Source organism: Monodelphis domestica, chromosome 2 (genome assembly GCF_027887165.1).
Source record: "Monodelphis domestica isolate mMonDom1 chromosome 2, mMonDom1.pri, whole genome shotgun sequence".
NCBI classification, from domain to species: Eukaryota; Metazoa; Chordata; class Mammalia; order Didelphimorphia; family Didelphidae; genus Monodelphis; species Monodelphis domestica.
The window spans coordinates 432,268,878-432,282,973 of NC_077228.1; the positions used below are offsets into that span (position 1 = coordinate 432,268,878).

The 14,096-nt window shown below is 34.1% G+C and overlaps 1 protein-coding gene across 19 annotated transcripts in view; it reads right to left on the reverse strand.

Moving 5' to 3' along the window:
- Positions 1–14,096, reverse strand: part of SYNE1 (spectrin repeat containing nuclear envelope protein 1) — a 569,990-nt gene that overhangs the window by 252,379 nt on the left and 303,515 nt on the right. For 18 of the 19 annotated variants that reach the window (XM_016428964.2, XM_056818948.1, XM_056818959.1 and 15 more), the window contains 5 exons: positions 9,856–9,999; positions 9,342–9,497; positions 5,536–5,700; positions 910–1,082; positions 492–645 (listed from right to left, as the gene is read on the reverse strand). In XM_016428964.2, the coding sequence (XP_016284450.1) occupies positions 492–645; positions 910–1,082; positions 5,536–5,700; positions 9,342–9,497; positions 9,856–9,999 (792 nt within the window). The remainder of the gene's footprint in view (positions 1–491; positions 646–909; positions 1,083–5,535; positions 5,701–9,341; positions 9,498–9,855; positions 10,000–14,096) is intronic. The other variant, XM_056818954.1, reaches the window with a different exon arrangement.

The window sequence follows — 14,096 nt, forward strand, 5'->3', positions numbered from 1 at the left end:
AATAATTTCACCATGTTAAAAAAGGTAAGTATTACAAGTAAGAATAATGCCATGAAAGGAAGCCAAGAAGTTTGTAGATACAAGATATTTTAAAAATCATAAAGAAAAATAGTAAAGAAAATATAGGGGAAAAATCCAAATTTTTTAAGTTAACATAAAATAAATCTGGCTTGGTAATATTTTCAGATATTAAGCAAAAGGGAATTTTTACTCCTACACGAATATAGCAAGAAAAGAACCACTGAACTAAAAATCATTAGAGAAAAAGCATTTTTAATTACTCTGTTTTTCATTTGGTGGTTCTCATTCATCTATGGAATTTGAAAGAACCTATTTCTCATTAATAAAAACACAACAACTTAAAATCAAGTTTTCAGAACTCTAACTATATCTCCAGATACCAACTTCACAAAATAAGCTTATATTTTAAAATGGGTATTATGTTTGTATTTCAAAATGCTTTTAAGTGTTAAATAAAATTAGACACAAACCTTTGCTTTCCCAAGGGCAGTAGTCTTATCTCGAAATTCTGCCCACTGCCTCTCACATTCATTTATGCTGGCTTCAACATTGTCCATCCAATTAGAAAATTGTCGAACATCATCTTGATAACTTGTCCATTTAGACAGAGCTCCTTCCAGTTGACTAAAGTAAAAAATTACAAATTAGTACATAAAATAAACAAGTAACACCAAAACAACATTTGAGTATGCAAAATTGAAGTAGGAAAAATTGAAGGAAGGGAAGGAAGAAGCAAGAGAGGAAGAGAATGAGGGAGGTTTAAAGAGGGGAAAAGATAATGGGAAAGGTGGAGGAGAAAGGATTGATTATAAAATATAGGTCATAATATTCTAATCCTAATGATTTGGGGACATAATTATGATTTTTTAAAACCTAGTTCCTCTTTACCTTTTACAACGGATGGCAGTAGACAAAAGAGAAGCCCACATGTCTTTGACAGTCTGTAATTGCTGCTGAATAGCAGGAATACCTTCCTGAGATGTATTTTGTAAAACAGATTCTCCTCTGGTCAGGATCATTTTCATTTGGATCTCTTTTTCCTGCTTCACAGAAAGCAATGCCTAAAAAACAAAAGAATAATACTCTAGTGGGGAGGGAATACCATTTATATTGTACCTACTATGTGCCAGACACTATGCCAAGCACTTTTAAAATGGTATCTCGTTTGATCCTTACAATAACCATGTGCAAAGTAAGTGCTGTAATTATCCCCATTGTAAAGTTAGGAAATTGGGCCAAAGTGTAAGTCACTTGCCCACAATCACATAGCTCACAAGTGACTGGGGCATACTTTGAATTTAAGTCTTCCTGATTCCAGATTTATCCTTCTACTCATCATACAACCAAGCTGCTCTTCTACCACCCATCTGCTCCTCTAGTTGCCAAGAATATGATACATGGTCTATAGTAGTTAGATAAATATATAGATCATTTGATAATTTAAGCCTCCCAACCCCACCAAAACCTGCAAAGAAACTCAAATTAAGTAACACAAACTTACTCACATAAATGATAAAAAGCTGCAAAGGTTTCTGGTTTGGTAAATTCATATTTCTATTGAAATCAATCCTTTTTTTTCCTTTAAGAATAATTATTATATTAAATATGTCCCTTCTCAAAAGTCTGTTTTTCTTCTCACCCGTACCCTCCTTAATCTGCTTTCCCTTTTATCACTACTCCCCTTTCTCTTATCAACTTCCTTTCCCAATTCCCTGTTGGATAAGAGATTTGCATATCCAACTAAGGGTATATAAATTCTCTTTTTCAATCAGTTCTGCTGAGAGTGAGGTTCAATTACTGCTCTATACTTCCACATTTTCCCTTTCCACTGTAAAAGCTCTAACTTCCATGCTTCTTTTCTGTGAGATAAAAATGTCCCATTGTCCTCTCCTTTACCCCTTCTTTCAAGGCATCATTTTTTTTCTGACTCTTTGATTCTTTTTGAGAACATTTCATTATAATCAACTCACACCTATACCCTCTATGTAGACTCCTTCTAAATACCATAATAATGATAAAGTTCCAAGAAGATACATATTTTATCTTCCCTTATAGGAAAGTAAATAGTTTGACCTAACTCAATCTGTTTTGATTTCTCTTTTCTGTTCACCTTTTTGTATTTTTTGGAAATATTGTGTTTGAATATCAAATCTTCTATTAAACTCTGGTCTTTTCATCAGGAATACATTAAAGTCCTCTATTTCACTAATATCCATTTTTTTCTGGAAGCATTATACTCAGTTTTGCTGGTAGGTTATTTTTGGTTTTAAATTATATCCTTTGCCTTCTAGAACATTATATTGCAAGCCTTTAACTTCTTTACCATGGAAGTTGTTAAATATTTTGTGAATCTGACTGTAGTTCACTAATAATTGAATGAATTCTTTCTGGCTATTTGCAGTACTTGACTTGGTAATTCCAGAATTTTATTTTTATATAATAATTTATTATTATAATATTCCTGTTAATTTTAGTTTTGGGATCTCTTTTAGGAGCTGATCAATGGATTCTTTTGATTTCTATTACCCTCTGTTTATAATGAGCCAGTTTTCCTTCATAATTTCTTAAAATATAGTGATTAATTTTTTTTGGCCATGACTTTCAGGAAGTCTAACAAATTTTTACATTATTTCTATGTATTTTCTTTATATAGCTATATATTTTCTAGGTCAGTTGTTTTTCTAATGAAATATTTCATGTTTTCTTTTCCTTTTTTCATTCTTTGAACTTTATTTTATTGTATCATGATGACTCATGGAGTCATGTACTTCGATCTGGACAGTTCTAAATTTTATTAATATTATTTCCTTCAGTGGGCTTTTGTACCTCTTTTTCCATTTGGTCAGTTTTGATTTTTATAGAGTTCTTTTCTTCAGTGTTTTTTTTTTCCTGCCTCTTTTACCTTTTAGCTTATTCTATATTTTAAGATATTATTTTCTTCTGTATTTTCATGCCTCTTTATACCAATCTAATTTATTTTTAATTTTTTTTCTTATATCGCTCTCATTTCTTTCCCCAGTTTTTCCTATACCATTCCCAATTCTTTCTTTAGCTCTTCCAAGAATTCTTGTTGGGCTTTTGTCCAATTACATTTTTTTCTTTGAGGCTTTGCTTGTAGTTGTTTTCTTGCTGTTACTTCCTTTTGAGTTCATGTCTTGATACTCCCTGTCATCATAGTAGTTTTTTATGCTTTGGCTCTTTTTTGTTAATTGCTCAATTTTTTTAGCTTTTTTCTTGATATTGAACTTTATTTTAATGTTAGGCTCTGATCACCTGGGTGTGTAGGAATGGTGGGCAATATCCCAAGCTTCAGGATGTTTTTTGAGGCTGTTTTCAGAGTTTATTCTAGGGTATATAACTTTTCCAGTACTCCTAAGGTGGTATGGTGGTATGATCTAGGGATAAGGTATCACTTCTTTCCTTGACTCTTCTGGGGTCTTGAACTCTTATCAGTTTCTTTGCTCCCTTGTAGTCACAAGTGCTAGTGTTCTTTCTGTCCTGAAACATCTTTGGCATGAAAGCTCTGGATAATGAAACTGTTATAGCAGCTGCCTCTAAAGTCCACCACTGATGTTACCACATATACCCCAGGTCCAGCCCCCACTCCAGTATCATGAATCTCTCCTTTAAACCCCCTAAGTTGTTTTTGGCTAGAAAGATGTCTTATCCTGACTTTTTTTTAATAGCAGTGGCATTCTGAATTTGATTTTATGTGTTATTTTTAAATAGTTTGAAGAGGAATATTGAGAGGGTTCAGCTGGATTGATGCCTTCATTCCATCATCTTGGCTGTCATGAGTTGTTTTTTAAAAAAATAATTAAACCCTATAAACATAGTTATTCTTTCTTAAATTTAAAACTAATTAATTTGTTTATTACATTAAAATACCCAGTTAACGTCCTTCCTCATTCTCTTTTTGCCATTACAGATGGCACCATTTGACAAAAAGATATATGTATATATAAAAGTATCTCTTACTTATTTCTAACTATCAGTTCTTCTTATGGTGTACATCCACAAGTCATTCTTCAAACAATATTCCTGTTGCTCTACATAATGTTCTCTTAGACCCACTCTTTTCATTCCCCATAATTTCATGTAGAACTTTCCATATTTTTCCAAAATTATCTTGCTTATCATTTCTTATGGAGCAGCACTATTCCATTACAATCATATGCTACAACTTATTTAGCCATTCCCCAATTAATGAGTATTCCTTCAATTTCCAATTCTTTGCCAATACAAAGAAAGTGGCTTTAAATATTTTAGAAAATATGTTGTTGTTGTTGTTGTTTTTAAAGTTTCCCTTGATGTTCTTATGAAATAAAACTAATGGTGGTATTGCTAGGTCAAGAGGTATAGACAGTTTTAGAGGCCTTTGAGCATAAATTAAGATTGTTCTCTAAAATGATTGGATCATCTTCACCAACAATATTTTAGTCTCCCCATTTTTCTACATTCTTCCTAACATTTATTGTTTTGCCTTTTTATCATTTTAGCTAATCTGATATGTGTGAGATATCTCAAGAGTTCTCTTGATTTGCATTTCTCTTATAAATAATTGAGAGCATTTTTACATATACATATGTCTATATCTTTGATTTCTACATCCAAAATTCTCTTCATCAATGTAGAATTACACCTACTCTGAAATTTCTATTTTTAAATGCCTATAAGCATGTATGTATGTTTTTATATATGCATATATACCATACAATATAAATCTATCTAAATATATAGATGTACATGTGTATGTATGAAGAATGTCACCTTAAATTTCAAGTTCTCAACATTTTGCACAACAGAAAAAATTCTTATTTAGAATTTATTCCAAGATGGGAAGCAAATCAGGGGAAAAACAAGAAAAAAATGCTTAACATGTATGTTAGTTGACAAATATGAGAAACAGTTTACCATATAGAATGTTTTATTAAAATTTCTTTCAAATGAATATGCTTCTATTTGTGGATTCTAGACTTTGAGTTCACATCTGGCTGCCATTGCACATGTTGTCACTGTCTGAAAAAATGCTTTGGGTCAAATAACATGTGAACATTTGTAAATTCATATCCTGGACCAAAGACACACAAGGATCTCCACAGATTCCCTCCTTCAGTTCTCAGTGTTCATAAAATCAAAGTATAATACGATTTAGAGTTGAAAGTACCTTTATAGAGACTATAATTGTATGATCAGCTACAGAGAGTTTAATACCCTCATGTTATGGTTAAGGAAATTTAGGATTAGGAAGTTGAGTGAAAGGTAGTAAATATAATTTGAATCCCAGGTACCTGATTGAGAAGCTACTGCTCTTTCCATTGCAATATACTCCTTTTATATCTTTTTAGAAGATTAACTGGCCACAGTCACACTAATTACATGGTAGTAAGTAACAGAGCTGAAATATTAATTTCAAATTTTTTATTTCAAATTTTGATAAAAAAAAAACCACGACAAATCGTTCTAGGGGAAAGATTCCCCAAACTCTGAAAGAACCTAAGTAGGAAGGCCTACCTCCAGCTTCAGCATTCTGCTGTCCAGGACACTTTTGTCGGAAGTTGGCTGACAATAAGATTCCAACATATGAATTGCATCTGCCATCCAGTCTTGTAGCTCCTTGATGCTGAGAGAGAACTGGTTGTGTTCAGCCACAATCCTGTCCAGTCGTGAAACCTTTTCCTGAAATTCACAAAAGACTTTCAACTTCTGCTGAATTTGATGACCTAAATATTCAAGGTGCAGAGAATAACACATTGTCTGAAAATACTTAAGGTAAACAGTTTTGTGTGCTACACAAAAGAAAGGTCTTAATATTCACTGGTGGAAGTAATTTAGCTCATGGCCTTTGAAATCAAAGGTTTTATCATTCTCTACATTATACACTAAGTTAAACACCAAGGACAATTTGGAAAATATGCAAATAAACTATTCTAACTCATTTTCAAGAATAACAACAAAAAGCCCACCTATTTTTATCACCCCTCCCCCATTTAGTACCTAGTCTTAGTCTTTCCCCCCATAATTAATAGGTACTATTCTGTTGCTAGCTATTTTTATAGCTTGATTTCATTTTGGTCTTTTCCTGAAAGACTTACAGATGTAACTTAACTTGCATCTGTAGGATTTATGCAAGACAAAGTCTTCTAGCAATCTGCCTTCATACAAAGTATTTATATTCTTATATTAACTAAATTAAGGAACTTAATGTAATTATACTTTATTGGCCAGGGGAAAGATTTAGGTCTTTCAATGAATTGGTATAGGGAACTTGAAAAGAGAAAAACTCTTCTAACAACACAGACCTGCCATTGTTCTGCAATTTATAGCCTTCGAGAGTTTTCTGGGGAAATAAGGCTTAGGGTCAGACTGCCAGTCTGCATTTTTCAGTCAACTAAATTAATTCACTATTTTCTCTGCCTTGCTTTTTTTTCAATTCACATTATATATAGTAATTAATAATTTCTTTTTCTAACACAATACAGTGTGTGATAGGCATATTTTAAGTACCTTTATGTCAAGGTGAACAATTTCAATTTTATTTGGATTCCTAATTATTTATTTGTTTGTTTATTTAAACTCTTATGTTCTACATTAGAGTCAACACTGGGTATTAGTTCCAAGGGAAAAGAATGGTAAGACCTAGGTAATGGAGGTTAAATGACTTGCCTAGGGTTCCACACTAGGGTTAGTGTCTTGAGTCTAGATTTGAACCTAGAACTTCCTCTCTCTATTCCTGGATCTCAATCCACTGAGCCATCTAGCTACTCCTTATAAGCACATCATCAAAAAAAAAAAACAACAAACAGGAAGGGCAGTTAGGTGGCACAGTAGCAGGCCTGGAGTGGGGAGGGTCTAGGTTCAAATCTGTTCTCAGACCCTTCCTAGCTGTGCGACCCTGAGCAAGTCACTTAATACCAATTGCCTAGCTCTCCCATCTTAGAATGTGTTAGCAATTCTGAGGCAGAAGGTAAGGGTTTATTTAAAACAAATGAATAGAAGAATCTTTCTTTGTAATTTTCTGGTTTCATTATAATATGAGATAAATCAAGAATAGGTTGGAAAATAACTTCTTTCAACAACAATTCTGCAGATGTTGCTCTGAGCCCTCCCATCTGCTTTCTACAGAGAAAACCAATATAGCAGAGTCCATATTAACTATGAGAAAAGACAGACCTAAGTGTAACCAAATTGAGCTGCTAAAGATGTTCAGGAACAGTGATAGTGGAGCATTCATAGGAGAGAAGAGCCACAGGATTTGAAGTGGTCTGAACACATAGGGTTCACTCTATTGCATTATACCCTAGTCCTTGGTTGCAATGGATTAAATAATACTGGGCTTCTGATTGCTGAGCTAGGACTGCTACAAAGCCAATTCAGATCTGAGATTCTCAACCAATGCTGCAAAATTCAGCGCCTGTTGTTCTTTGGACCCCTGTTCTAATGCCAAACTAAATTTGTTTTTGTTTTAATATGTCGTCAGTATAGTTTTAAAATACCACATAGATGAATTATTATTGTTGTTGTTTTGTTGACCACAGCAAATTCCCTTCTCTCCAGTGTCAGAGTGGAATGCTTTAGAAAAACATAGCTTTTTAAAGCATTTTAGTGATAAGAAAAAAACTGAATAAATTTTGGATTAAGAGATGGAGGGGATTTTGAAGTAACCTAAATGTCTTCCAATAATTTTATCAATGTAGTAGCAACATCACTGTAATTTTAAGACACCGTATAAATATAAGTAATTGTTAATAATATATGTAGATTTGGCTATTATAAGTTACTTGTGGTAAAATGGTTCTAAAAATAAATATTTTATTTAAAAATTTCATCTAATTTTATTATTTAAGAAGTAAAATGCTTTAAATTATGTTTTCCTAATAAGATCCATTTTTAGATAGACTGGGGCCAGGGAGGAGGAAATGGCATTTTCCTCATGTATTCCCAAGTTGTGCTTTTAAAACTCAAGATTTCTTCAACACAGTTTGCTGTTACACTCAACTCCACTTAAAATCAAGGAGCAGAGGTGTCAAAGTACTCAGTTTACTTGAATTGGAGTCAGAAAAGCCAGAATTAAAATCTGACCTCAGACACATGCTAGGTAGGTCTGTGGCCTTGGATAAAAGTCCCTTAGTATCTGCCTCAGCTTTCTCATCTGTCCAACAGAATAATAATATCTCCTCCCAAGGCTGTTGTGAGTGAGGATCAAACAAAATAATAGGGGGGCAGCTGAGTGGCTCAGTGGATTAAGAGCCAGACGTAGAGAGGGAAAGTCCTAGTTTCAAATCTGGCCTCAGACACTTCCCAGCTGTGTGACTCTGGACAAGTCACTTAGCCCCCATTGCCGAGTCCTTACCACTCTTCTGCCTTAGAACCAATTCACAGTATTGATTTTAATATGGAAGGAAAGGTTTTTTAATAAATAATAATTATTATAAAGTGCTAAGAAAGCACTGGTATGAGGATAATTCTGAGTGACTTATGACAAAGAATGTTAAACACCTCTAGAGAAAGAACTGTTAGAATCTGAATGCAGGTGAAACCATGGGATTTTTCATTTGTTTATTTGTGTCTTTGGGAGTTTTGGTTGTATATGATTATTCACATACAAAAAATGAACAAGGTGAAAATATGTTTTATGTAATAATATATGTATAACCCAGAATAAAAAAAAAGAAAGCACTTGGGTCTGGTACATAATAAGCACTATATAAACACTAGCTATTGTTATTAGCTAACCTTTGTTTGCCTCAGTTATTTCACCTGTAAAATGGGGACAATAATAATACCTGCTTCCTATGGTTTTTGTGAAGATCAAATGAGGTAGGTGATAATTGCAAAACATGTGGCACACAGTAAGTGCTAGAAAAATATTAGTTATCATTATTATTATGCCTTAACTTCTGTCTACATCAATTTTCTCAACTATAAAATGTGGATAACAATAAACACCTGCCTCCCAGAGTTGTTTTGAGGATCAGATGAGATAGTATTTGCAAAGCACATGGCAAAGCTAAGTAAATGCTAGATATAATCCTTCCAAGAAGTCTCCCTCATCCCTCAGGGAGATAAGCCATGGCAAGGCGTTATAATGGAAACAGCTTGGCACATGAGGCGAGAAAAATCACACTTAACGAGTCATTTTTTTTTTCATTTCTGGGCAGCATTGGGACATACACTGGCTAGACCAGACACACAGTAGGACATAGCAGCGGGACGGGAGACGTTCTAATCCTGACACGTGTATTTTTGAAACCATGATGTTTTCCATTTCAGTCCCATTGACATTCCCTGTCAGAAGGCAGACACATTGAATTCATTACCTTTGTTAAATTGCTCAGTGCTAGGTACTGAGAAGACAGCTGAGACACTCTGTGCGTAAAGTTTTTGCCGGCAGCCTGTCCTCCCCACAGCTGCTGAGCTTTTTCTTTGAGCCTGGTGAGCTGAGGCTCATGGCAGTTTATTTCCTCAAGGACAGACTGTAAAGCACAAGCAAGTTTACTATTAAGGGGTTGGGGAGAAAAGCATGCCACAGACAGAGCTTTGGCCCAGATAACAGAATCAACACTAGCAAGCAACAATTGAATTCTTGAAGCTGTGTGGGTTCCCCCCCCCCCCCAGAAGCTTTACCTGAAATACGGTAGGAAATGAAGAAAATAAATTAAAGTAATTAACAGGATCAAATGAGAAGACATAAAAGGTTTATTTTTTTTTTATAATTGAAGGGAAAAAATAATCCTAAAAATGACTAAACTAAAGCAGCAGAAGTGTACTGGGTTCAACATGCACTATGTGTGCCTTGTGGTTCCAGAAAGAAAAAAATTTGATCATTGTCACCTGAAGCTTCTGTTGCTCTCTTCTCTTTGCTGGTAGATCATGCAGTCGACTACTGCTCTCGCGTACCATCTTCTCCGTTTTGTTTAGCCAGTCCTGAACAGGTTCTGCACTCACTTCAAAGTCCTTCATTTGGATCTTAAGGTTCTGTGAAGAGGGTAGACCTCCATAAAGGCAGCTATTCTAAACCCTGCTGTTTCTAGGGCAAAGTTCTAATTCTTTCACTTAGCTTTCAAGAATCTTCACAATCCAGGTCCAAGCCATTTTCCCACCAATATTTCTGAGGAATTTTATGCACAACCGTTGGACCCTAAAAATACCCTGAGTTAGTTTGTCCACACTGATACCCTACAGATATAATGTTTTCTTTTTCTCCATCTCCAGATTATCTTTCAAAGCCAACTATAAACCTATGGCAGCTAGGAGGAACTGTGTATAATGTGCCCATTCTGAAGTCAGGAAGACTCATCTCCCCGAGGTCAAATCCAGTTTCAAACAGTTACTAGCTATGTGACCCTTGGTTAAGTCACTTAACTCTGTTTGCCTATATTTGCATTTGTAAAAAATGAGCTAGAAAAGGAAAAGGCAAACCATTCCAATATCTTTGCCAAGAAAACCCCAAATGGAGTTAAGAGAGTTGAATATAACTGAAATAACAGAATAGCAATAATTAATCTTATCTTCTTTATGACCAGGTAAACTTATAATTCTGGATTCTCAAAATATATAATAATAAGGTTTTTCTTACTGTTTTACTCATATAATGACAGAATGTCAGCACTATATATCTATTGGAGTGTAGGCTCCAACTGTAATTAACCAGAAGGCAGTGAGGTTCAGGGAACTGAAGTAATTTTCCCAAAAACACATATAAAGCTCCTGTTGGATTAGAGACTACATTGCTTACTTCCAAGTCCTGTTTTCTTTCCACTGAATAACACTGCCTTGCTTTTCAAATTAGTTTTCTTTATTCATATTTTTTAATTTTTAAAAAAATATTTTTCCATGTTTACATGATTACATTTTACATCTTTCCCTCTTTCTATTCCCCTCTCCCAGAGCCAACAAGCAATTTCACTGGGTTGTACAAATATTAACACTTGATACCCATTTCCATGTGATTCATTTTTGCTATATATATATATATGCTATAGATAGCTAATTTTCTGAAGCCTAAACCCCAAATCATGTACCCATTTATACATGTGATAAGTGATATCATATGTTTTTGTTTTGAATTCCTACTCCTATACTTTTTTCTCTCAATATGGATAGCATTCTTTCCCATAAGTCCTTCATGATTGTCCTGACTTGTTGCGCTGCTACTAGTAGAAAGTCTATTATATTTGATTGTACCATAAAGCATCAGTTTCTGTGTACAATGTTCTCTGGTTCTGCTCATTTCATTCTGTATCAGTTCCTTGAGGTTCTCTCATTTCATAGAGAAATACTCCAGAATATAATTTCTTACAGCAAAGTAGAATTCCATCACCATCATGTACCACAATTTGTTCAGCCACTCCCCGATTGAGAAACAACCCTTCATTTTCCAAATTTTTGCCACCACAAAGAGTGTGGCTATATTCATATTTGTTTTAACTTTCCAAGGAGACTATAAAATCAGTGACAGCTAGCTTCCTTTATATCTGGTCAGTGCTTGGTGTATTATTTATATTTGCCTTTATTCCCCAACATATTCTTGCTTAATAATTTTAAATTATTTAATGCTTAATTAATTCATTGTAAAATTGAATCTATTATTTATTTATATAAGAATTGTATTATATATTTGTAACTTTTATATGATATGATGTGATATGATAGAATCATATATTATCATTTATATGTAGATATCATATATATGGCAAAGTAGATAGCCAGCCTTGAATCTAGGAAAACCAAGGTACAAATCTGAGCACTAATCCAAATTCGTTGGCTCTATGACCTGGTTTAAGTGACATAATTTTTCTATGTTCTGATACCTTAAGTCATGGAAAGGCACCAACTTGTATTTATGTGAGGAGTTTCTTCTCTCAGGAGTCTCATATCTAATGAAATCACAGGCCTGTTCCATATTTACAAATGCTTTTACTAATTTATAAAGTAAGGTTTTTCTTATTATTAAGATTATAATATAAGATTATTAGTAAGAAGATTATTCTATTAGCAGAAATTAAAGTTAAATTTTTTTTCTTCTCATATGGAACCCCCTTCCCCTACACACACCTTAGCAATGGTGTTATTGTCCATAGCCTACTCTCGGTAGCTATTTTAAAAAATGTTATAGCATTTATATCATTCTTGACACAGAAATTCATTCATTCCTCATATCTAGAACTCTCTGCTCTTCTTCTGTTACAGAGTTAATATGATGGCCTCCTTGATATGATATAAAGAAGATAGTCCCTTCCTTAGGATTTGGCTAATTTAAAACTAAATATAAATAACAATTGCTTTTGTTTTCATATGTGGCCTAATTATTTCCAAATGATGGATCATTGGGGCTGTTCAATGGCTCAATGAATAGAAACCCAGGCCTAGGTCATAAAGTCCTAGGTTCAAATCTGGCCTCAGATACTTCCTAGGAATCTGCAAGTGACCTAACTCCAGTTGTCTAGTTCTTCTGCTTTGGAACCAATATTTAGTATAATCAATACTAAGACAAAATGTGAAAGTTTTTTTAAAGAAAATGATGGATTAGTTCTTCATATTTTATGTTCATCTTACAACTTTCATTTATATTTCATTAGGTGCATAATTAGGAATTCCAGATCCTGATTCTGCCACTTAATTGTGGGACAAGAAATCAGTTATTTTCCCTCTCCAGGAATCAGCTTCCTTGCCTGTTAAACTGGAGCATTAGACTAAATGATCTCTAAGGTCCCTTCCTGAAGGGATACATTACAGTGGTACAAGCTAAAACACTACAATTCTATGACAACTCAAGTAGTGAGTTCTGTAACACATCTGCCAGGACTTTGCATGAAGTTCAGGACTGTTATTTTGCCTATGTAATCATTCTAAACATTGTATCAAGAAGAATTTCTGTCAGTTAGAGATAATAATATATCTATTATGGCATATTAATTGCAATTAAGGGCACAGAAATGCCATCCATAGGTATAAGTTTTACATACAGACAAGGTATTGTTATTGCTTCTTTGGGAGTGAAAGAAATCAAATAGTTCAGTTAGCCATTAAGCATCTATATGCCTGTTAAATTCTGACCTGGACAGTAAAAGGAAAGAGCAGACTACCATGATGGGAATGGGGTATCATTCATTTAGAAGGGAGAGTAGTGAGTGACACTGTGCATCATAAACAAAAACGTGAGTTTGATACTAAGACAATAACTGCCTTCTAAGTCAGGTACTGCTTTATATTTTCTAGACAAGGTAATGCTTATATCCAGATGGATGGATATCATTCTATAGGTAGAAATGATTTTTTTCTTATTGGAGTAATAATTATAACAATTGCTTAAAACTATCAAGAATGTGTTTTCAATGTGAACCATACCTTCCACTAATACAGACAGTAAATTCTCTACAGGATATTAAATGATATTCAAGTTTGTGACACCACGACTCCCCCCCAAAAGAATACATCACAAAGTGATGTTCTTTTTATGAGTTTCTCCAATCTTAGGTAGACTGGTCCTTAAATAATAGACTTATGCTGCTGCTGCTGCTGCCGCTGCTACTACTACTACCAATCATTATTAAACTTATTTTACAGATAAGAAAACCAAAGTATAGAGAGCCTTAAGTGTCTTGCTTATTATATTCAGGTGAGTAATAAGAGGAAAAGTGTGAGCTTGAACTTTAGCCCAGTGTTCAATCTACAAAATAATGCAGCTTCTCAGAGGAACAGTAAAGTAGAATAGGGCAGCCAGGTAATCATAGGTTTTCCCCACGACATTAGCACTTTTGGACTGAGAAGTGTGACTTCTGTTCCAGGATTTACTCTGAAGTTACTGTCTAGTAAACTCAGGATAGCTTTGTTGGAAGGACAATTATCCTAAGAAAAGTTACAACTTTCAAAGCTTTTTAGGTTTAAATATTGAGTTAAAAACAATAGAAGGATTAGTCATTTCTCTTTCCATTCTTTTAATTTAGAAAAATTTTTTAGCATTACCTATCCATTTTGAGGACAGCTAGGTGGTGCATTGTATACAGCACCAGGTCTGGAGTCAGGAAGACTTGAATTCAAATCCCACATCATATCCTGACTATGTGAAGTTA